Consider the following 23,844-nt stretch of genomic DNA (forward strand, 5'->3'; position numbering starts at 1 on the left):
AGCCCCAGACATTTTTATTATTATCAGTAATACATGTTTTGACTTCATATAGTATCTATTACCTCCTTACTAAAGATTAAGGAAATTCATACATTTATAGTTTCTTCTATCTCCTCTCCCTTTGCATTGTTAATATAATTCTTCTTGTAAGATTAAGGCTTAAAACCAGGGGTGGGGAACCTGCAGCCTTAAGGCCACATGTGGCCTTCTAGGTCCTTAAGTGCAGCCTTTTGACTGAAACAAAATTTTACATAACAAATCCTTTTATTTTTATTAATATATTTTTGTTTGTCTTTTATATTTAAAATACCAAAGAATAAAATAAGTTTCAAGGAAATAATCCTCCCAGATTGACTCAGCAAAATTAGAACATTAGTAAGCAATAAGGGCTAAATTGACAGCTGCTATGCTCATGATTTGGTTTTAACTTCCCCCTGTCTGGCACTGCTACTGCACAAGGCTGGTTTGGTGAGAGTTTATGGGGGTCAAGTACACCAGTCTGTTATCAGCTTTTGACAACAGTGCACTGTGTTTCTGTTTGAAGTGGAATTTGTCAATAGTTGCACAGCTCAACAGTATTTTTTAATTTTTTCTGCTTAACAGCCCATCATGTCAAAGAAGACCAAGAGAACACTGAAGGAAGAAAATAGATTGTTTAATGAGGATTGGGAATTGCAATATTATCTTGTTTCTGCTAAAGATAAGATGGTTTGCTTGCTTTGTGATACTAGAATATCAGCGTTAAAGAAATCGATGAGCAGGATGATATATGTGAATCACTTGAAGAACACGCAGCTGTTACAGACCTATTAGTTGGAAAATACAATGAAAGATTCTCTGACTTTGAGAAGAATGACCTCACTCTCAAATTAGCATTTCAGCCTCACCTAGTTGATATCACCAAGTCACCTAAAGAACTGCAGATGGAATTGATTGAGCTCTCAGTAGATGACATTTTAAAGTCATTGTTTGAAGCTAAGAAAAATCCAGTTGAAATACAGAAAAATGCAGTAGAATACCCACGCCTTGGCAACATGCCCAAAAAATGCTTTCTTGCTTTTCAACCATTTATTGCTGTGAATCTACATTCTCCTACCTAACCCAGATTAAAATGCCCTTAAGGTCACAGACAACTGATACCCCTCTAGAGGATCCACAGAAACTGCCGACCTCCATGCTCCAACCAAATATTCAAATGCTTCCCAACAAAAAGCAGACACAATAAAATCATTAAAAGGTTGGTTAACTTTAAAATTAACAAATAGTTTTCTGTTTTGAAATTAAGTATGTAGTAGTTAGATTTTTACAAAACAGTGTACATTTTAAAGTATATCTAATTGAAGTTTCTTTAATGCAGCCTTATTTGATTACAGCTAAATTCATGTGGCCTTCCAACATGAAAAGGTTCCCCACCCCTGGCTTAAAAACATTTGCATTTCATTCCACATTACCATAATTCTCATAATTATTTAGCCTTAGCTTTATAATTAATTAGAGTCAATAGCCACTAGTAGTTTTAGCCTTAATTTTAATTAATTAATTTATTACTATTATTATTTTTAAACACATTTTCTCCATTGCTGACATCTTTATTTTTTTCCTCTTTTGATTGTTTGGATTTCGTCATTAGATAAGTGTGTTTCAGGAAAGCTTCATGGGGCCTGGGTTTCCTGAATTCTTGCATGCTTGAATATTAACTGTTTTATACTCAGTTGAGTATGAAATTATCGGTCATACTTCTTTCCTTCAGAAGTCTGTAAATATTGCTTCACTGTCTTTTGACAGTGAGTATTGCCGTCAAGAAGTCTAAGACTGACATGTATTTAATCCCATGTATTTGACTTTACTTTTACCTGTGTACTCATTGGATTCTTTACCTCTAGAGTTCAGAAACTAAGACAGGATATATCTTGGTGTTTATCATTTTGAATCAACTTTTCCAGGAACATGTGTGCCTTTGCAGTGAACAGATTCTGGTCTTTAGTTCAGGGAAATTTTTAAAATATTTTATCTTTGAATTTTTTTTTTCTGTTCTATAGGGTCTGTTCTTTTCTTCCAGCACAAAAATCACACATTTGTTCTTTTATGTCTTCTGTATCTATCATCTTCTCTCTAACCACTTAAATAGAGTTGATATTTGCCTTTTCTTTGAGTGATTTACTCAAGCCAATTCACCATGGTACATGATATTCTTGGTAATATTTTTCTCCCTTTTATTATTTCTACTCGAGCTCTCAACTTAATGTTAATTTCCTTTTTCTTTCTAAAATTCTGCCAGATCCCCTTATTTTTGATTCTTTAAGCCCTTATTGGGAGTAAGGCATGGAGTGGTTATCACATTATCTGCAATAATTATTTGAATGAACAGAGAATTATTTTTCTGATTTCCCCCATAGTTTCCTTGAGAAGTTCCCATTGGGATGTTTATCTCCTTTTTTCCCCTATGTTAATCTCCCTTTTACTTTTGCAATATCTATTCATAGGCATTGTGATAATTATTATGTTTCAGTGAAAATCAATGCATCATCTGTAACATACTCTTTTGGGTTATCAGATTCTAGATCTGATTGTCTTGATTCTATCCATAGAATTTTTTGAAGCAATATAGTATTAAATTAGACATGATTAATCAATCTGGTATTTACTGTTTACTATGTATTTACCATGACATTGTACTATATTCTTGAGCCTTAAAATGGTTTAAATACCACTGATTGGTAATGCTCCCAAATCCAGGCTTCCACTTGCAAATTCCTTTTTGCCTTATCTTATTCCTAAAACCTCCTCTCCAACTGTGTTCATGGGGCCCTCATGCTGCAGGGCAGAGCCTTGAGGTTGGTCATGAACTTCTACTTTCATAACATATTTATACGTCTATACTGCCTATCCCTTGGTTGCAACATAGCCTGGAATGACTGTTCTCAAGTAGTACACATCTGATCTACCATTATTGTGCATATTCCTTTATTTTATTGTGCATATTCTTTATTTTAACTTTTGCTAAATTTCCCAGTGACTTTTTAAAATTTTATTTCACTTTGTTTTGGAAAAATGGAATGTTTCATGAATTTGCCTTTCATCCTTGTGCAGGAGCCATGCTAATCTTCTCTGTATCAGTCCAGTTTTAGAATATGTGCTGCCAAAGCGAGTACCCTAGTGACTTTAGAGACTGCCCCCTGAATTAAGAAACTATAGGATCTAAATACAAATAGAACAAGATAATGGTGAAGCTGGAAGGGATTGTGCATTCTGGGGTTTTCAACTGGCCCCTATAGGCAAGATCAACAGATCTGTAGTGTTTGGCTCACACATAGTTGGAAGAAATTGATTTGCATGCTGGTTTCCCAGCTCTAAATGCCCTACATCAGGCCCCTTCACTTATTCATATCTGCTAGACCCTGTAAGCATTACAGTTTAGCTCCAGGCTCTCATTTTATAGATAAATAAACTGTGGTTTGGAGGAGAAACATACACTGGAAATCACAAAGATTTAAAGTGTTGACAATAATATTTGTTAAGCACTCATGCCAGGCCCCATTTCAAACTCTTCACATATGTTAACTAATTTAATCCTCAAACCCTAAGAAAAGAAAACAAAGGCTTAGACACTGCAGGCTCAATGTCACACAGCCAGTTGGAGGCAGAGTCAGACAGATCCAGAATGGCTTAACTCTGAACGCTTTGCTCTTCCCACTAATAAATCACCATAGGCCCTGGCTGGAGTCTTATATAAGTGGGCACATCTCAGGAAACAACACCTGAATTTTCTCTTTCTTACATCAGGTGCTTCTCTAGTCTCAGTTCAGACTCCTGATTTTTTTTTTTTTTGGTTGGCTAGAAATTTCAAATTTATTTAAATTTTTAAGGATATTAAATTTTTTTTTTAATTCAGACTTCTGATTTTAAAGTCTTCACTAGGGCCTTAGGACAGAATTTCCCAAAGGATGACCCTTGGCCTCCTAGGCAGAGAACCACCCTGCCCCACGCTCAGCACATATGTTTTGGCAGGGCCACAGAGATAGGGCTGTGTAGCTTCAGCACTGCACGAAAGTACACAGCTAAGGGGACAAGTAGGGACTGAAATCCAGCCTGCTTTGGTCCTGTGAGTCCACAGGGCTGTGTGTTCCTATGGAAAAGGGGGCATCCTTTTTTCAGTTGTACAAATGCACCATATAGGCCAGTGGTGGTCCTGCCTTTCAGGTGAACCAGAGTAAACTTCTGCGCTCCAGAGGAAGTACATGTGATATAACTTAGCTAAGTTAATCATCACACTCCATCCTCCTGGCCTCAGTGATTGATTGGGGAGTGAGCACATAAGTCATGTCAGGCCATGCTTGGCCAAAGAGGCTTAATTTTGGAGGCTTTTGTTTGATGGCTATGGACCACCTTCCCTATAGAGGTGAGGGCTGGAGCTGCTGCAGCTATATTGTGACTAGATGGGGCCTGATAAGGAAGCTAATCCTCAGCAAAAAAAATGGTCAAAAATAGAGAGAGAAAACTCCATCTGGGAACTTTGGTGAGCTGTTGGTCAAGATAAACCTGAAACTCAAATCTACTGACGAACTGTGGAGTAACATAAACCAATAAATTCTCTTTTTAGCTTGAAACAGACTGGCTGTAAGTTATGACCAAAAGAAAGCACATGAGCTATTCCATACGTACCCAAAACATGCCTTCTCCCTATTCTCCTTCCTGGCTTTATATTCTCACCATAGCACTTGTCATCTTCTCATACTACATTCTTTACTTACTTGGTTTATTGTTTGTCTACCTTCACTCCCCAGGCCTGCTGAAATGCATGCTCTATGATGGCAAGAAATTTTATCTGTTTTCTTCACTGTTGGGTTCCCGGCCCCTAAAATGAGTTCTTGGCACACATCCTGTATTCAGTGATGATTTGTTGAGTGATATACCTATTCATTGAATTACTGAGGATTACTAACATTTCACAGACATAAATGAAAATCCTCACATTTCTAGAGTTAACCATGGACGACCCCAGCTTCGTGTAATAAGACGAGTGACGGCTTGTCTGTGCTTGGGAACGTTAGGAAGCTCCCCTGTGCACGTGCACACAGAGATTATTGGCGTTTCAGTAATTTCAAGGGGGGCACTTTGTTATTATTACATCACCGAGATTCTCTTAAGCTGCTGATGCTTGTCGACTGGAACTATTTTAAGATAGGTTTTAAATATGTTAAATATATTTACAGAATGACTATTAGATTTTATTTTATTTTGTTTTGGTAGATCTGCTATCTATATAACTTTTTGAATTTTTATTTTGTTCATCTCTACTAATTTGCCATCATGAGGTATTTTTCCTCTTAAAAATGTAAATGAATTAGGAGAAGAAGGTGGGTCACGGTGACTTTTATCTCTCATATGTGCCACAGTCAGAAAAAAATTGTGAACTTCTATCTGTCTGGGATTTCCCCATCCACGTTTCCTTTGCCTTCTTTTAGTTCCTCCGGGTAAAACTGCAGACCCTGGCTCTTACTCCAGCAGGGCTCTGCGCGGCTCCCGTCCATCTGGTATTCTCATTTTATCTGTCATCTCTACCACGGAATCTGATGCTTTTGTTTGGTTTCCTGACAGTGACTTGCCCGGAGCTGCCTCGGGAGATGGTGGCTGCTAGTTTGCTGAAGCAAAGCAGCAATAGCTTATTTCTGATGTTTTCTTCTTTGACACCAGAAGAGTGACAGGTGTGTGATGGGCAGAAGGAAGAAGACAAGAAAGGAGAGTGAAGAGGGGAAAAGTGGTGAGGGCCAAGGCTCCACCCCTCCCACGGCCCCTTGCTTCTTTGTTCCTTCTTCCAGCCAGCACCCAGGAGCTGCCCGTTGGCTGCTCAGGTGACGGGTGAGTGTTCTCCAATCAGGGTGTGAGACGTGTGTTTACCGGTTGGCAGTGCAAGGTGGATGAAGCAAGTGGCCGCCCGCACAGCCTGAACTGCAGGCCAACCCACGTGGCCTCTCCTTTCTGGTGGTAGCCACCTCTAAGGAAGGTGGACATGGTCACACCAAAGCCACACTTTCCGTAATCATCAAGTCCATATTGTTTCTTCTTACGTTGCCATGCAGATTCGTGCCCTAGGGGGTAATACGGCTGTTTGAGGCAACATTACCTCCTTATTTGGAAGTTATTGGAGCACCGATCCACAAGGAATCCCCAACCTCACAGGGCAGAGAGAATTGCACGGGGCCACACAGGCTGTTAGTGGTGGGGTGGGGTAGGGGTGGGGAGACGAGCACCCAGGGCCCAGGGCAGCTCCAAGGCACCTGCTTTGACTGTCATCTCTCCTGTGAGCCGCGAAGTGCACCCTTAGGTAACACCCACTCACTCATCCCTGCTCAGAGGGTGGCAGCCGTGTCATCTGCATCCCTCCTCTGCTCAGATCAGCACTGCTGCTGGGGAGGGGGAGGCAGAGGAGGGGACAGAGGAGGAAGGGGACAGAGAAACACTTGGGTGTATTTCTGAGTCTCATTTCCCCTTTCTCCTTTCCCCACTACTGATTGGAACACAGCAACCTCCTGTATATACAACTGTTTATTAAAAGAATGTATGGTCCACATCAGCCTCGCGGGAACTCTACTGGTAAATGTTCCCTGGGCCAAAGGAAAAGCAAGCAGGTGGCTGAGGGGGAGGATGTGGGCCGTGGAGGGCAGAGCCGTGCAGAAGCCGAAGGGGGCTAGAGGCTCATCCCTGAGTTTCTTCCTCCTGTCCTCAAACTCCTTATGGCCAAAGCCCCAGCTGTTTCATGGGTTGGTGTGGGGTCACGCTCTCCTAGACTGCTCGAGACAACTGGAGAGAGCAGAAGACAGCGGAGCACTACGTAGAGGGATAGTGGGGTGACCATTTAGAGCTAGCCAAAAAGTCAGTGCAATAGGGGTCTCGTGGCTCTTAGTTGCTAGGTTCACCCTCTGAGACAATGATCAAGCTTAGCTGGTGTGGCAGAGAAGAGGGAGGAAACGAGCTGTTCAGGGGGCAGCAGTCTTGACTCTTGCACTATGGTCGGTACTTGCACAGGAAGTGCTGGCGCTTGCTGCAGTCATTGTTGTTCCAAGTTAAAAAGTCTGTAAGAAAATAAACAGACATTTACATTCATCTGCTTCGGTACTGAACTGACTGGATTATCTGGGTGTTTTGCTTAGAGTCATGCCTAAGGTCATGGGATGATTGATTTTATGTGTCAACTTGGCCGGGCTGTGGTGCCAGTTGTTTGGTCAAACCCAGTCTAGATGTTGAAGGTATTTTTTAGACGAGGTCCATTTACATCAATGGACTTCGAGTAAAGCAGGTTGCCCTCCATCACAGGGGTGGGCCTCATCCCATCAGTTGAAGGCCCTAAGAGAAAAGACTGAGGTCCCCAAAGAAGAAGGACTTCTGCCTCCAGACCACCTTCGCACTCACGACTGCAACTCAACTCTCGTAGGAATTTCCCTCCTGCTGGCCTGAGCTGTGGGTTTCAGACTTGCTAACCCGGCAACTGCATGAGCCAATTCCTCAAGTGATACGCACTTTGCATGTATTAAGATGATCAGTACCATTATTTCCCCCTTTTTATGGAGGCATCTGAGGCACAGAGAAATAAGAAATCTGCACGTGGAGCACAGCTCAGTCAAGTGGAGGAGCTGAAATTCTACCCTGGGCTTTCAGAATTCAGCACCCATGCCCTTGACTACAAATTATACTGAATATGAACTTGCCTTTAAACTGAAAAACTCTAGTTATCATTATGCAGTGTCTCAAAGTGAACCAGTAGGTAAGTCAGGGAATTCTGTGAGCTGCAAATTTCCAGAGACACAAAGCAGGGACATTGTGATAGAAAGGGGAGAGTCAGAAAGGGTGGGAGCAGGACACAGAATAAAGTGCCCTCAGCTCTTTCTACATAGACACAAACAAAGATATGGTCCTGTCACAGAGGGAAAGAGAATGAATGTGTGGCTGTGTTTTGGGACATGAATGTTATATCTTTTGAATTAAGAAAAAAAATTAGCAACTGAGTCTGGGGGCAAAATCCATCATACAAAAATAAAATGACATTGATGAGGCTGACGGAGATGTGATTTTAAATTCTACCTTCCACCAGTTTTTGTTGAATCCTGGCTTCATTCCTTGTGTTCTTCTGTCTTGGGAGCATGTGTTCTGATAGCCACGGGCTGGGGTGAGTAACCGTGGGAAGGAAGGGAACCCAAAGTCACGGTGTTCTCAAGACAACCTGGGGCTTCCAGTTCCCAGCGATACAACATGTGCAAGTTCACTGTGGACCTTTGCTGATATGGTCATGGACCAACAGGGACAGGGTTTTGTTTGAGAACCGTGTCCAGGAGGAATCTCAGGACCCTGGGGATAGCAGGGACGTGGGGAGGCAGCCGGTCTGCTGCTTCCCCCAAGCTGGTCTGGCATCCAATCCCAGAGACTCGGATGGTATAGGTCTGGAAAGAGAATCCCTGGGATTTTTATTTTTAAGATGTTCCTCATTTGATTCTTTTGTGCCATCGAGCTTCTCTTCTAACACTTTAACGCTTCAACTGCAATAAACACTACAGGGTCTACCTTTTTCTTGGTTAACTCTAGTGGTGGGTTTCTCAATACTTTCAGGAGTAGCCCATTATGTGTTTGAACAGTACTAACTGTTCAAAACTTTTTCCTTCATTTGGGTAGACGGCCACATTAGTAGCTTCTCCCTCCTGGGCTTGGTAGCGTTCCTTCCATCTGAGCCGCCTTGTGCCTTGAACAGCAGCAGCTGCGGGCTCTGCTGGGTTGTGAAAATCCCTTCTCTGGCTTTTTCTCTCTGAAGGTCTTCCTCGGAGTCTGTCTCCTCATGTCCACCCTTCACCCATGTTATTAGAAAGTTTTCTTGCTTTCTTGTTCATGCGCACAAACTTTATTCGTCATAAAACAGTAAGCTGTGCTCCATGCCCTGTGGGAGCAGCCGGGTCTCTCTCCACCTCAGCCCCAGTACCCGCGTCCCCGGGCTGGGCCCCATCCCAGGCCTGCTTCTTAGCTAACAGGGGGTCCTGGTAGCAGGTCACTAGGATGACCTGTCATACCCACTGGGATGTTCTCAAACACATGAGCTTTGACGTCAAGTATCTTTTTCATCTTTAATATTTTGTGTTCTTGTTTTACAGCTGAAATCTTCCACATCACTTATTAGCTATGGCTCTCAACAAGGGGCAGATTTGTCCCCCACAGGGGACATTTGGCAATATCTGGGGATATTTTCAGTTGTCACAACATGAGAAGGTTGTGGCATCTACTGAGTAGAGACCGGGAATGCTGCTAAGTCTCCTACAGTGTACAGGGTTGCCCCCACAGCAAAGAATTATCCAGCCCAAGATGTCATCAGTGCCAAACTTATTAGCATGAAGAGCAAAGGATGAGAGCAGGCTTGGGAAAGGAGACGGCTCCCGTGATCGTGTACAGCCTGCAGCTGGGGTGCTGCCACTCGTTCTGGGGACAGGAGTCAGGGAAACAAACAAGAGGGAAGAACCCAGGCAAAGACTGGGTTTCCAGGGCTCATGGGGAACCCCGATTTTAAAGAAGTCAGAAGGAATCTACCTGATTTTTTACTCCCTGTGGTCTGTGTTTCCCAAACTGTGATGGCTGTCCCTCTCTTAGTATACAATATGATTTTTAAATAAATGTATTTAAGAACAAATGAGTGGATTTAAAGAAAATATTGACTACATAACTGAACAGCTGGTACACTGATACAGCAAAGATTATAAAGTGGTCACAAAGGACTGAAGGCTGGTAACCAACGTCTGTGGCAAGGCCATTGTCCTGTGGGAGAAAAGTGTCGCCCCATGTGAAACGGGGAGGGTGGGAAGGGAGGGCCCCCACGTCCATTTTCGCCCTTCCCAGGTGAAGAGGAAGGGCTGCAAACTGGGGAGCAGCGAGGGATGACGCACTGGAACTTACTGGTTCCGGAGCTCAGCTCTGCACAGTGCTTGCTCTCACTTGCGGCCTGGCCAGACCAGGGTCTGTGCAGGTGCGAGGCCCCGTCCATCCACTGCCACTGCTGCCTCTGCAACGACAGCAGGTGGAAGAAATCACAGGTCGGCACCTCGACCTGCTCACAGCCAAAGTGGTCCCCTCAGTCCCCTTTAAAACTTAGTTTTCATTGTAAAAACGGGGAAAGTACAGAAATGCATAAAGAAGGAAAAATAGAAAAGTCACATTACATTTTTAGGTACCAAAAATGTGATCTTTAAAATATATACTCAGTTTTGTGTCTTGCTTTCTGCATATTTTTAATGGTAAGGATATACTATAATTTAATATTCTTCTGTTGATTGATAGGTATGTTGTTTCCAATTTACAATTATTGTAAAGAATACTGCTGTGAACAACTTTGTTCGCAAACCTGTTTCTGCACTTACAGTTATTTCCTTCTGAGAGAATCCCAGAAGTAGAATTAATGGGTCAAAGAGTATAAAATTTTGAGGTTATTGATATGCATTGCCAAAGTGCTTTCCAAAAATAGTTCCATTGTAGGAATTTACATCCTCACCAATTGGGCACAAGGACAATTTCTCCATATCCTTAAAAATATTAACTCATTAAGACAAAGCAAAAGTTTGACAATCTGAAAAGTCAAATTATACTGTTGTTTTATTTGTATTTCTTTGATTACTAAAGACATTGCACAATTTTTAAAATGTTTATTTGCCACTTATTTTCTTCAATCATAAATGTAAAAGATTGAACTACAAAAATATCTTATAGACATAGATGTAAATATACTATCTCCGATTGCAGAGTTCTGATTAATAGCAATGCGAATATAGAAAAATGTAAAATTTCTGATAGATAAACACCATTAAAAGCATGAAGATATTATATTTATAGATGAATACTGAAGGATAAACACACATTCGTGAAAGAGGGTGTATGAATGTGTGGCATCTTTAGGAGTTTTATCAAGAGACAGAAGGCATGGAAACTATGTCCTTATGTTCCCCATGTTTGTGTGAGTTAACTACAAAAGCCCAAAAACGAATCTGTAAACCGTAGACCCCCTCCTTAAAAAGACCTCACATGCCATTCCTTACAATAAGGTATTGATGAGAGAACACTGAGAGTCTAGTGAAAAACGTTAAGGATAACATAATAAATGTAAGAACATCTAAGAAAAATGTTAGCTGAAAGTTTTCAACTTTAACTCAAGATTGAATGGGGATTTAATTAATCTGAGTCTCATAACAGGTCTGTGTATATATATATGCACACACACACATACACACACACACACACATGTGCACACCTATATACTTATACAAACTTTTCTCTTTGAAGGCTCTGGAAAGCTCTATAGAATGGTGCCATTTCAATCCTCTTCTCCACTGAAATTAAGACTCGGGTCCCTGCCTTGAGGCCTCAGTCTCCATCAGTTGGAGGCACACGACTGAAGATCCGCCACCCTTCTTAGTAGGCCAGGAGGCCGTTTCCCAGAAAGGGGCCATCCGTCTGGCTTTCCCACGAGAGCTACGTCTGAGGGCCAGATCTGAGGTTACCTTCTGCAGGTCATGCAGGCCAATCCATACAGGCTGGTTTCTCTGATAGCCACTTATATACTCAGCTATGACGCTGGCTTCCTTTAAATTCAGGATAGATGCCATTTTCATAAGGGCTCCATTTTCATAAGACTGACACTCGAGCTACATGCAAGGAGAGGTCCCATCAATGATGCCTCGAGGTTTAACAGCACAGCCTTCTCTGCAGAACCCTCGTGTGCCAAGCAGAATGGACTCACACAGCCCTGCCTCCTGCAGAAGTTGTGATCTAACCCCCACAGAAGACTTCCTGTCCCCACGGGAGAAAACACAACTGCCGCAGCCTCAGGTCTCAGAGGAAGAGACAGCTCAAGGCGAGAGCAAGAGATTTAGGGTCAGAGGAAATGCCTGGGGTCCTGGCCTTGCCCCTCATTAGTGTATGTGACCTTGACAAGTCATTTCACCTCTCTGAGGCTCAGTTTCCTCGTCTGTAAAATGGAGAAAATAATGACTGCTACCTGGGAGGTTTTATGAGGCCTAAATATATTATAATACTGCATTTCAACAAATCTAAGAAACCGTTGATTGTAAAATGTGTCCTTATTTTACATCCCACTAAGAAAGAAAGAAAGAAATCACTGCCAATGAATCTATGACACACTGTTGTCTCTGGCACGCATCTGATTGCAGAGGTGTTAGAATGTGAACGCAATGTGCATTGCAGAACAGCTAACATGGTAGTGCTTTTCACGGGACACCTCCAATACACCGGGCACCTTGCATATGCTATCGTGTTTAATCCTAACAGCAGTCCTGGGAAGTAGGGGCCACTTGTAGTTTACAGATGGGGAAATGGAGCATCAGGAAACGGGGACTAGAAGCTGGCATAGAGCCTGTGCCTGCCTAACTCCCAGGCCTATGTCTTTTTTATCTTAAATTATTATTATCCTGTGTTACACAAGAGTAACACATTGTAAGTTATAAATGGTAGTCTTTAACTTATTTTTACTTGCTACCAAATAAGTATAGGATAAACTGCTTAAAACTCTGAGGTGGAGGAGAGGAGACTCCTTGATATGTTGGTTTAGAATTCCTGGGTCCCTGGAATTCACTTGCCAATTGAAGACTGTACCTATTCATTTGCCTTTCCTCGACGGTAGGCATGCCATCAAATCTGGTCAAACTTGGGGGTTTCTTCCCACCAGTTAAGACACAGTCGAGGCTGATAGGTAACTACCTGCTCAGCTACAATTTGTAAAATTTTCAGCTCTAAATCCAAATCTGTTTTACTCCTGCATGTCTTTATACTGATCCCAAATTCTTCCTTCTTCCTTCTTCCTCTGTGAAGGTGCTACCTTCTTTCATATCCAAGGGTGTGTGATCTGAATTTTTCTTATAGCTTAATAAATGATAATCATCCACTGTTTTAAAGATTGTATGGAACACATAACATGATTAATTCTTGTTCTATAACCAGAAACCTATTGTTCAATTAAACAAATATTTTTATGTGTGCGTAAAAATTTTTTTTTATAAGATTCTGGAGTTGTGTTACAGGATCTGTCTACCTGACAAGAAGTTGAAGCAGTTTAATAAAAACGTAGTTTGGGCTGTGCTTGCTTAGGCTTTTACTGCTCCCATTGTTGGTTTTACTATTTTACCCAAGATTTAAGATGTGATTACTGTTTAATACCAATTTAGTCCTCACACTTGCAAACCACTTTACAACACCAAGATGCCTTTACACCTGTAATTCTACTCGATTCTCAGATTGGTAAGACAGGCAAGCCAGATCACCAGTCAGCATTTACTGAGTGCCAACTGTGTACCAGCCATAAAAGATTCCAGTCACAGAAGGGGAAGCAGGCGTGGCATGTAAGTGATTTCTGTCCCCCGCCCCCCAGTTCACATAGCTGGTAGTGACACAGCTGTAACTAGATCTCAGACCTTTGCCTCTTAAGTCCGTGACCGGATCTGCCTGTGCTTCTCACCGTTCCCTCCATCAGCTTCCCGGGGTCCAGGAGCTGGGCCTGCAAGCAGCACGGGGGAGGGGTCGGTTCCAGGCCCTCTGGCTCTCCTTTCCCAGCGCCCTCTCGGCTCTCTGGTTCCAGGCTTGGTAACTTCTGCTAAGGCTCGGAATTAATCCTGTGGGCGGTTCGTTCTTTGAGAATCTGAACTGAGCATCTGGCATGTGCCATAGGCTCTATGCAAGTTGTTCTAATGAATCCTCCCCACCGGCCCTGGAAAGCGTCATCCCGTGTCACAGTATGGGGACAGATAAAGTGAGGTGCAGCATCACCTAGCGAGTGCTGGAGTGTGCTTTAACCCCAGGCAATGCTATCACAGAGTTCCTCTAGTCCTCAGATGACAGACAATTAGCACTGGCGTCTCTGGGGACGGGCAGCACAAGTGTCCTCAAGCTACTTCCCGAGCACTGAAGAGAGAGTCCACGGCTCTCCGTGAGCACTTTCTCCTTCCACAGGCAGAGTCTGGGGAATCCTTTCTCAACACTTTCTCTCTCTCTCTCTCTCTCTCTCTCTCTCTCTCTCTCTCTCTCTCTCTCTATACAATTATTCAGGACTTAGCTCAGACCTTGCTGGGTTTGCTCTGCTATTTACTTCCAGTGCAATCTTGGGAAAGTCATTTATGCTCACACCACATTGAGTTTTCTATTTATATGTCACAATTCTGCATTAACCCTGGACTTTTTAAGGCCAGAGAACACTTTTTATCCTCAGTAGCTGTCGTGTGGCAGGTGTCCATCCTTGCTTTTTCTTCTTTCACTGTTGAGTTATGTGCAGGGATTCTGAGGCCATCTGGGTCCAGATCAGGCCACAGTGTACCCACAGGGCTCCCCAGTCGGTCACTCCAAAGCAACAATTGTGCTGCCTCACAATTCAGAGAGCACTGAGTCCCCACGCTCAGCTGAGGGGACTGACGTTGACCATCTATTTGGTTATCTCTTAGACAAAGCCTCGGGGAAGTAAAATCGCTATGTCCATGGGCTGTGTAGGTGCTGGGCCCTTCCCTCCCTGTGTTTGGATGGCTTCACCTGTCGAGTGGCTCCGAGGTGTCTGTTCCGGGCCTGTCTATACATCACTCTCGTTCTAGCAAATCTCGTACAAAAATTCAGTTATTCTTTCTGTAAGTTCCTCATCTTCTCATCCTTCCTTGATCTGCATGTTTTTGTCTTCTCGAATGACAGTGAGCATGTTGAGGGTGGGGGCCATTTCTTTCTATGCCTGGGTCTGGCCATACAGCACCTGCTTCACTGATGCTCACAAAATCGAATCAGTCTCTCCACCTCTCCAACCAGGCAGCTCCTCCTGAGGGGGCCAAGGAAGGACCCTGCTCCTGGACCAGATGAGATCTGGATCTCAGGCTGGCCCCTTGCTCTAGAGAAGCCAGTCTAGCAGGAAGAAAATTCTTACCTCAGCATCAGACCAGTTCCTCAGCTTCCGGAAGTATTCATAGCAATTGGATCTGTAGTGAAACCATCCATTGGCAAAGCTGGGTCTCATGATGATATCTGCACACAAACAAAAGGTGATTACAAGTTCTGATAGAAAAATCAATCTGTTCCTGTTAGAGTGAGAGCTTCACGCCAAAAAATCATTAATCTGCCATTCTACTTCTGTAAAACCTGCTTGCTCCTGCTTGCCCAAGATAGTAAGACTTTTGTCATCCCCAACACAGTACCCCCAACACAGAAATTTCTGAGTGATTACAACACCCACGTTATCAATTGTCTCTCTACCCATGGCTATTCTAAGACTTTTGTCATCCCCAACACAGTACCCCCAACACAGAAATTCCTGAGTGATTACAATACCCACGTTCTGCGTGAACAAAATATGGCCCAGAGCCCAAAAACTACCCAGATCCTGTTACACCAAAGAGAAGAAAATGATGTAATGCTTGCTCAAGGCTTTTTGTACACCTGCTTGCTCTATCTTAGTGATTGTCCACCCACAAACTTACAATATAAAAACTTTCCATTTCAAAGACTCACTACTGCTCTCTGTGCCACCTTTGGCGGTGCAGAGAGTAGTCACTAGCCAACTAATAAAGACTCCTGATTTGGCTCAATTTGGTCTTTAGGTGGTCATTTCTCACATCTCAGACCATAACATTTGGAGGCCCCAGCGAGATTCTGCCCTAATATAGGGCACCTGGGGACCACTGGTGCTTGGGGACCAGGCGCGGAGTCAAGTGTCTTGTCTAGGGGAAGGCCTCTGAGAGACATTCCTCAGCCCCAGGCAGAGGTTTGACAATGCACCAGCCCCCAACACCTTCAAAACCGCAAATTCTTCTGGACAAGTCTTCTGGTTCTGTTCACCGGTGAGTTCTTTACTGGTCTGTTTCTGGCTCCGGAGTTGTCTGGCACCTCAGGAGATTGGCTCAACGCAGCTTCACTCTTCAGGCAGGTTCCAAGAGGTGAGACGTCACCACCTGGAACTTACTGGGTATTGTCAGAATCTGACTCTGTTTCCCCTTTTCCTCGGGCAAGTCCTGGGACGTGAGACATCACCTAGAACTTGTGAGTCCTGATTGGATTCCTGAGTACTTTCTTCTGGATTGCTCTTCTACTTTCATTTCTCTCAGCTTTGATTCCATTTCAGTTTCACCTGTCATCTAGGTCCTAGGTTACAGTTTCAAACTTTAAAGAATGGTGCGTGCTTATCATTGGGATCCGTGATTGTCAGTTTCCTATCTGTCTTTTTCCTGAGGCCGTCTGGGGTGGTAGAATCGGGTCTCCCCCTCCCTCTCCCTCTCTCCCTCCTCTCTCTCTCTCTCTCTCTCTCTCTCTCTCTCTCTCTCTCTCTCTCTCTCTGTCCGTGCCTTTCTCTGTGTCTGGTCTTCAGATCTTTTTAGGTAGCTGAAACTTCTGGTTTTTGGTTTTTCTTTTTCCAAAGAGTGGGAGGCATCTGAGAGGGGTGAGATTGGGGCCACTTTGCGGAAATTCTAGTTCTGGTTTTCTGGTCTTCTGGCTTCTGGGTGGTTAGTACAGAGCCATTCTAATATGTCACCATCGGCACTTTTGGGTTGTTGTTCCTGTTGGGGCTTTGGTGTCTCTCTTGGATTCCATCTTAATTAGTTGTAAGTGTGAAATTGTGTGAGTAGAATGTGAAATCGGGTCGAGGTCCAAGGTAACAGTAAGGTCAACCCACCCCCAGGGCTGCCCAACCCGTCCCTCCGCCACCGCCCGCCAGGTGCAGCTCGATCTGTCTCCTTATGTCTGTCTTTGTCCTTGTGCCTCATAAAAAATAGTTCTTTTGTCGCCAGTATAGACCAGTCCCAGTCTTGTGTCAAAACATGGTCCGCTTAGATGTTAAGTTTTGTCTAATTCAGAGGTTATTTAAAGGTTAATTCAAAATATAAATTAAAAAAAAATAAAAATAAGATAGGAAGGAACCAGTGAAGTAAGGGAAAGAGATGTAAAAAGACTATAAATATATAAACATATTTTTAGTAAAAAAGATTAAACAAAAAAGAAAATAACATTGTATAAGAAAAAATCTTATATGGTAAACTTTTGTTCTACAATAAAAGTTAAGACAAAACAGAAAGTTTTAAGTATGTTATAACTGGTCTGTACAAGTTGGGATAAAGTCCATGAAAGGGGATTGAAGCCTCTAATATTTGACAAACTTTCCAAAATCCAAATTCCAGTCTTTTGACCTCAAACTAACTTTTTAAAATATTAGGGCCACTAAAAGTCTAAGAAAGACATATCGGGTTTATTTGGTGCATTAAAACTATACAGGAAACATTGTCAAATAGAAAATGGTGTTGGCCGGGCGCAGCGGCTCACACCTGTAATCCTAGCACTCTGGGAGGCCGAGGCGGGTGGATCGCTCGAGGTCAGGAGTTCGAGACCAGCCTCAGCAACAGCGAGACCCTGTCTCTACTAAAAATAAAAAGAAATTATCTAGCCAATTAAAATATATATATAGAAAAAATTAGCCAGGCATGGTAGCGCATGCCTGTAGTCCCAGCTACTGGGGAGGCTGAGGCAGTAGGATCGCTTAAGCCCAGGAGTTTGAGGTTGCTGTGAGCTAGGCTGACGCCACGGCACTCACTCTAGCCCGGGCAACAGAGCGAGACTCTGCCTCAAAAAAAAAAAAAAAAAATGTTAACTGTCTTGGGATTATATTTATATTAATATATGTTCTAAATTGTAAAATATTAATATATCTTCATAAATATTATCAGTACATTGTTATATGCCATAAAATTAACCACCTTTGTCAATTGTCTCTCTACCCATGGCTATTCTAAGACTTTTGTCATCCCTAGACAATTCCTGGCCCTGACTGGCAACCTACATTTGCCTTCCCCACCACATGCCCAGACTGGGACCCAAATGAGAAACGAGGTAAAGAGGCTCTCAAATGATATTGCCAAACTCTACTAGGAGACATACGGGCAGCAGCTAAAAAGCCGACCAGTCTGTCCAAGATAAACGAAACCATACAGGGACCTAACAAGTCCCCGGCGGTGTCCCTAGAACACCTTTTTAAAACTTACCGCCTATATACTCCCATAGACCCAGAGGCACCAAAAAATAGACGTGCCATTAATATTGCCTTTGCCACTCAGTTGGCCCCTGATATTAGGAGAAAGCTACAGAAGTTAGAAGGATTTGAGGGAAAATTGCTGTCTGAGTTAATAAAAATTGCCTAGAAGATTTATAACCACAGAGAGGATCCTAAGACTGCCCAGTCTGAAGAGATGGCCAAAATTCTCATACCCACTATGGTAAAACAAGAGAAATATAAAACTAAAAAAGACAAGAGGTCCAAAAGACCAGAGGGGAATACTAGAAGGAGAAAGACCACCTAAGCCGTGACCAGTGTGCCTACTGCAAAAATCACGGTCACTGGAAAAATGAATGTCCCCAGCGAAAGCAGGAGGTGGCTAAGCCTGTGCCGGTCCTCATGGAGGACACAGACTGATGGGGCCGGGCTCCATTCTGATAAGCCCCCAGGAGCCCAAGGTTAACTCTGAATGTGGGGGACAAACCTATAGAGTTTCTGACAGACACCGGAGCCACTAAGGATCAAGCCACATATGAAAGGGCTACTGAGGACTTACTAACAGAATTAACTCAGTTGGGCTACTGTGTTCCAACTAAAAAGGCTCAGCTTTGTACCCAGACAACAACCCACCTAGGGTACAAACTAAAAAAAAGACAAACAAACCCTCTCCACCGGTAGAATTAAAGCTATCCTAAAAATCCCACAGCCACAAACAAAGAGACAAATACAAGAGTTCCTGGGGGCAGTGGGGTACTGCAGACTCTGGGTCCCCAAGTTTGCTGAGATAACAAAACCCCTATATGCTAACATAGGGGGAAAGAGGGACGCTCTGGTCTAAACTGAAAATGAGGCTAAAGCTTTCAAAAGCCTCAAACAGGTGCTGGTGAGTGCCCCTATATTGACCTTGCCCAATTTGACCAAGCCTTTCCAGTTATATGTTACTGAAAACCAAAAAATAACTAAAAGGGTCCTAACTCAAAAACTAGAACCCTGGAACAGACCGATTACATACCTGTCTAAAAGGCTGGACCCTGTAACATCTGACTGACCAGACTACTTATGGGCCATTGCTGCGACCGCCATCTTGACAAAGGAAGCCTCGAAGCTCATTTTGGGGCAGGACTTTTATATAATTGCCCCTCACTCCATAGAGGCTCTACTAAAAAGCCCCCTGAGAGGTGGCTTTCAAACTCCCACATAACCCAATATCAGATACTATTATTAGACCCCCCAAAATCCAGTTCCTAAAGACAGCCTCCCTCAACCCTGCCACCCTGCTCCCGGATGATGAGCCGTCGGAGCCACTCCATGACTGTCTCAAAATACTCGAGTCTTTTACCAACCTGAGAGCTGACCTCACTGACCGCCCATGGCCGGACCCTGACGAAGAATTATACACAGATGGGAACAGCTACATCTCAGAAGGAGTCAGGTATACAGGGGAGGCTGTCATAACTACAGGCCGGGTTATCTAGACACAGACTCTTGGACATGAAACCTCAGCCCAAAAGGCTGAACTCAGCCCTGACCCAGGCCCTAAGATGGGGGAGAGGCTTTACAACAGCACATGTACATGGGGCACTTTACCAAGAGCAAGGACTGACTCCCCAGTGGCAAGAGACAATATTTTTGCTGACACAACAACAAGAGAAGTCACACAAAAACCAGTGGGGACTCTCCTAACTCTCCCTCCTCTGCAACTCTGGCCCCTCTCTCCTTACTCTGTCTCTCTTTGTGTCTCTGTCTGTTTGAGTGTTGTTCTCTGTCTCTGCCCATCTCTCTGTTCGATTTTCTCTCTGTATGTATCTCTGTGTCTATTTCTCTCTTCCTGTCTTTGCACTCTCTGTCCCTGTTTCTGTGCCTGTGTGTCTGTCCCTGTCTATGACTCCTTCACCTGTGTCTCTAACTCTCATCTACCCACCCCTCCATCTCCCCTCTCCTTTCTGCCCCTCCCCCTGCAATATTGCAGCTCCGGCTGAGCGCCCCCTGGTGGAGACAGTTTAACTCCTCCAAATGCAACTAACTGCTGCTCTGCCTTCTACTATTCCACATGTTTATTGAGCATTTACTACATACCAGGCACAGTTCCAGTTTACGTATATTCTAACCATCTTCGCAATAACCCTGTCATTATCCCCATGTTCCAGATAAGGAAATGAAGGCAGAAAGAAGTTGTCATGTCCCAGGGTCCCACAGCAAATAAGCAATAAAGGCAAGATTTGACCCCAGACAGTCTGACTCCAAGTCTTAGTCATCTTAGTCATTATGCTCAAGTTATTGGTTTTAAATCCTGTAGGGGCCAAGCACGTTCATTCAGGTTACCTTGTTTAATTATTGGGGCCTCCCTGAGAGATAGGGGTGGATATTCATTTCCATTGTGCACATAAGGAAACCTCCTCAGAAAGTTGAGTGACCAGCTGAGGTCACCCAGATGGAGAGTCAGGTGGGAATGGAAGAGGAGCCAACGTGTCCTCGGCAGCGCTAGAGCTCTGACCCCAGCTCTCGTGGTGCCAGAGCCCCTCATCACTACATACGCAGTGTCAGGAGGACTCAGCTCCCAGATCTTGCCTCGACAACTCTAATAGTCTTTCTACTCCATTGCTTACTAGATGTGTGACGTGGGAACATTATTTTACCTCTTTTAGCTTAGTTTTCTTGTCTGTACAATGGGACCAACAACAAATACCTTCTTCAAAGGTTGCTGGGAGGACTAATTGAAATAATGCATGTATAGTCAACAGCACATAGCCTAGTGTATAGTAATTGTTCAGTAAATAGTAGCTAATTAAAAATTGTACCTATTAAAAACCATCATCCTTATTATTATGCAATATTTGCTTCTGTCTCTCCCCTCATTGAATCAATGGCATGCATTGCTTCAGGGGAAGAGCAGCTATGGGCCAGGACAAAGAAATCACTGTGGTGGCAGTAAGAACTATACTCTTCACCACTAGGTCTTGTTGAGAGAGAAGATTGACTTCTGAATCCCCCATAGATCCTTTAAGTGCAAGATTAGACTTTTTCCATTAAGTGATAGTGCAAATACCATATGGAATATGTCATAAGGGATGTTCCCTTAAGATAAGAAGACTAAGTAGAAAGTCCTTCTATATCTGGGAGGGAGATCTATCTGGAAAAGGGCAATGGAAGGACCTGTGATGAATGTTCTGGCTGCACCTCCTCCCAGGGAGAGAAACCAGAAATTGGTGAGATCCCAGGGGTGAGGGTGGGGGTTGTATCTCATTCCCCAGGATATAGCTTGGGCAGATTTCAAGCCCTTTTAAGGAAGCCTGAGGTCAGCACAGAACCAGAACAGCAAGGAACCACCTGGCCGTGTAGCAATGGCTACAAAAGGCCGCTCTGCAGGAGTGGGTCAAGGGCAGCTTCCCAGAGTCTTGCACACTCTTGCATGGTTCAGAGAAGGTGGCTGAGTCCCACAGGTCGTAAGCAGCCATAGATGGTTGAGAGAACTGGTGGCTGGAAACAGGAGTGGGGATGAGGGCAGAGAGCTCTGGAGTACAAGGACATGTTAAGGATAGGCTGTGGCAGGGACCACAGACTTCAGCCATGGGGGCCAACACAATGCCTAAAGAACCTTGGTTCTCTTAATATTTCCTCCCAGTGGATCCTCCCCTTGGCCAAGTGCATTCCCCAGTAGGAGAAGTGCTAAGTTACAGACAGCACTGGACCCTCAGGAGGCCCTCTGCTCAATAGAAGTGACATTCAAGCATGGAACTACACTCACTCTTCCACATGCAACTCCCAGCAAGGCCCTGTAGGATTGCAAAAGTCACCCAAGACTAGGATCCAGGGCATCACCTAGTCTTGTTGTATGATCTTGGCCCCTTTCTCTAGATCTCATTTTCCTCATAAGTAGAGCAACAGTTACACCAGATAAGCCCACATTTCATTTCCTTCCATTTCAAGTGTCCCATGATAGTCTTAGCTCATTCATACGGTTTTCTTCCCCTGTGCTTTCCATTGGTAGATTCTACAGTATTGCTACGAACTTGTTGCCATGCTACTTTGCATTTGATGCTTGGTTTATAAGTGTGTAAAAGCCAGCTCTCCAACTAGGTTGTAGGTCTATTGCAAACTGGAATCCCTGATATGCTCAAAAAGGAAAACAGTGGATGGATATTGGGAAATTTTCATTACAGCTATGACTTATTGACAGTCTACTAAGTGTCAGGTGCTCTACCCTTCACAATGAGCTCAAAAAAATAATATTATAATTTACACTTCATTGATGATTTTAGTATGGCTTACAATCATATAGAGTTGAATTTTCTTTGATTCTAGGGTCCTTAAACTTTTTACCACATCACATTGTTTTTCATTCTCATCTTTAAAATTTATTTCCAGCAGTGCCTAAATATTTTTTCGGGGGCTGAGTGGATGGCTGTATCATGTGCACTGTGTGAACATTGGCTGTGAGCTCAATCTCAGCTAAGCGATGGGTACTCACCACCCAGGACTTCAGGATTGGCCACGAAGCTGAGCAGTAGGAGCAGCCGCGTGACTTTGGAAGCCATCTTCCTCTTCCCTGAGGACACCTCTACTGCAGGGATCTCAGAGTCCTTGCGAGTTTTTCTTTGAAACTCCTGGATTTGCCTAGATCTGCAAATCTAAACACATTTGCACTGGTGAGAAGGACCCAGGAATTCGGCAGCCATATCACACACATATGGAGGAAAAGAATACAGAAATTTTCTGGCTCAGTCCAGATTTTACAATGAACAGAATCTCAAGTTAAACCTAGAGATGAAAAAAATTTAACTTATGAGATTTTGTTGTCACCTGCAAGGTCTTGTAGGCCAGAGCCAGAGACTTACCTACAGTGGGCTACGATTTGTAAACTATGGAGAGCCTGCCCCTGTTATTCTCAAGAGAACCAGCAGAGGGCGTCCAAGGCAAGCTTTCTCACAGATGAGGTGGTGATGGACTTTCTACAGTCAAGAAAATCAAATCAAGTGGTTCCAACACTGAGTTTTTAATGTTAGAATTAAAAGTGAACATATGGTTCAATACCCACATTTTACAGAAGAGAAAAACCTGAGGTCGATGAGTGTGAAGTCACTTGCTCATGGTCACCAGCTACAAGCAGATCTGACTTCAGTTTATTAGCACTCTTTGCTTTATACTTAGTTGATGTCACTTTTTTTTTTAAAGAAGATAGCCTTATTATATTTCCCCATTATAAAAAAATACATGTTATTATTTATAAATATCAATGCAAAACTAGAAAATAAGGAGGAAATCTCATCTCCTAGACATATAATTTGGTGAATAGCCTGTAGACATCTCTCTCTTTGTACAATTTTATGTAAATAGAATCATGTTCTGTACCTTGGTTTTGTTTCTCAGAAATAGATTGATTGTAATAAATTTTCTTGCATTCACATAAATTTGATACCGTTTTAATTTCTCCTTGTGTAAATTCACATATGCAGGGTTGCAGCATTACAGATCATCCACAATGTCATTTTGGTACCTTTTTCCTAAAGTGCCCTCTAACAGACTGTACTATACATCCTACTAATAATGCATAGGAATATTGGTTCCTCAGACTTCCAATGGAAACTTAATTTTGCCAATTTTTAAAAACTTTTGGCATCTTAAAGAAAAACCTTAGTGTTTTTTAATACTTTATAATTGCTAATGAAATTAAACATCTTTTTATATAATGGTTAGCTTTTTGTGGGTCTTTTGCAAATTTTCAGTTTATAGCTTTGTACATTTTTCTATTTTATTATTTCTTTGTCAATGATTTGTAAGATCTTTTTTGTATAATTATTCTC

At 43.1% G+C, this 23,844-nt stretch overlaps 1 protein-coding gene and 1 non-coding gene across 2 annotated transcripts; both read right to left on the reverse strand.

Moving 5' to 3' along the window:
• Positions 1 to 3,045: 3,045 nt before the first annotated feature.
• Positions 3,046 to 3,152, reverse strand: LOC123636168. The gene has a single exon (XR_006734376.1). It is a non-coding gene; the product is annotated as a U6 spliceosomal RNA (small nuclear RNA).
• A 3,550-nt stretch (positions 3,153 to 6,702) lies between these two features.
• Positions 6,703 to 22,578, reverse strand: REG4 (regenerating family member 4). Its single transcript, XM_045546326.1, has 5 exons — positions 22,512 to 22,578; positions 14,933 to 15,030; positions 11,523 to 11,666; positions 9,928 to 10,033; positions 6,703 to 7,073 (listed from the first exon to the last, which is right to left on the reverse strand). Exons 1-5 carry the CDS (start codon positions 22,576 to 22,578, stop codon positions 7,006 to 7,008), a joined length of 483 nt encoding a protein of 160 aa, XP_045402282.1. The 3' UTR covers positions 6,703 to 7,005.
• Positions 22,579 to 23,844: the final 1,266 nt, after the last annotated feature.

The sequence above is a fragment of the Lemur catta genome, chromosome 3 (genome assembly GCF_020740605.2).
Source record: "Lemur catta isolate mLemCat1 chromosome 3, mLemCat1.pri, whole genome shotgun sequence".
In the NCBI taxonomy this organism is placed as follows: Eukaryota; Metazoa; Chordata; class Mammalia; order Primates; family Lemuridae; genus Lemur; species Lemur catta.

Excerpts from the sequence above, each read along its gene's own strand:
- REG4 (XM_045546326.1), bottom strand. The coding sequence starts at position 22,578 with ATGGCTTCCAAAGTCACGCGGCTGCTCCTACTGCTCAGCTTCGTGGCC. Across the intron at positions 11,667-14,932 it reads GGAACTGGTCTGATGCTGAG|CTCGAGTGTCAGTCTTATGA; the intron begins GTAAGAATTTTC and ends CCTTGCATGTAG. Across the intron at positions 7,074-9,927 it reads AGAGCTGAGCTCCGGAACCA|ACTTTTTAACTTGGAACAAC; the intron begins GTAAGTTCCAGT and ends ATTTTCTTACAG.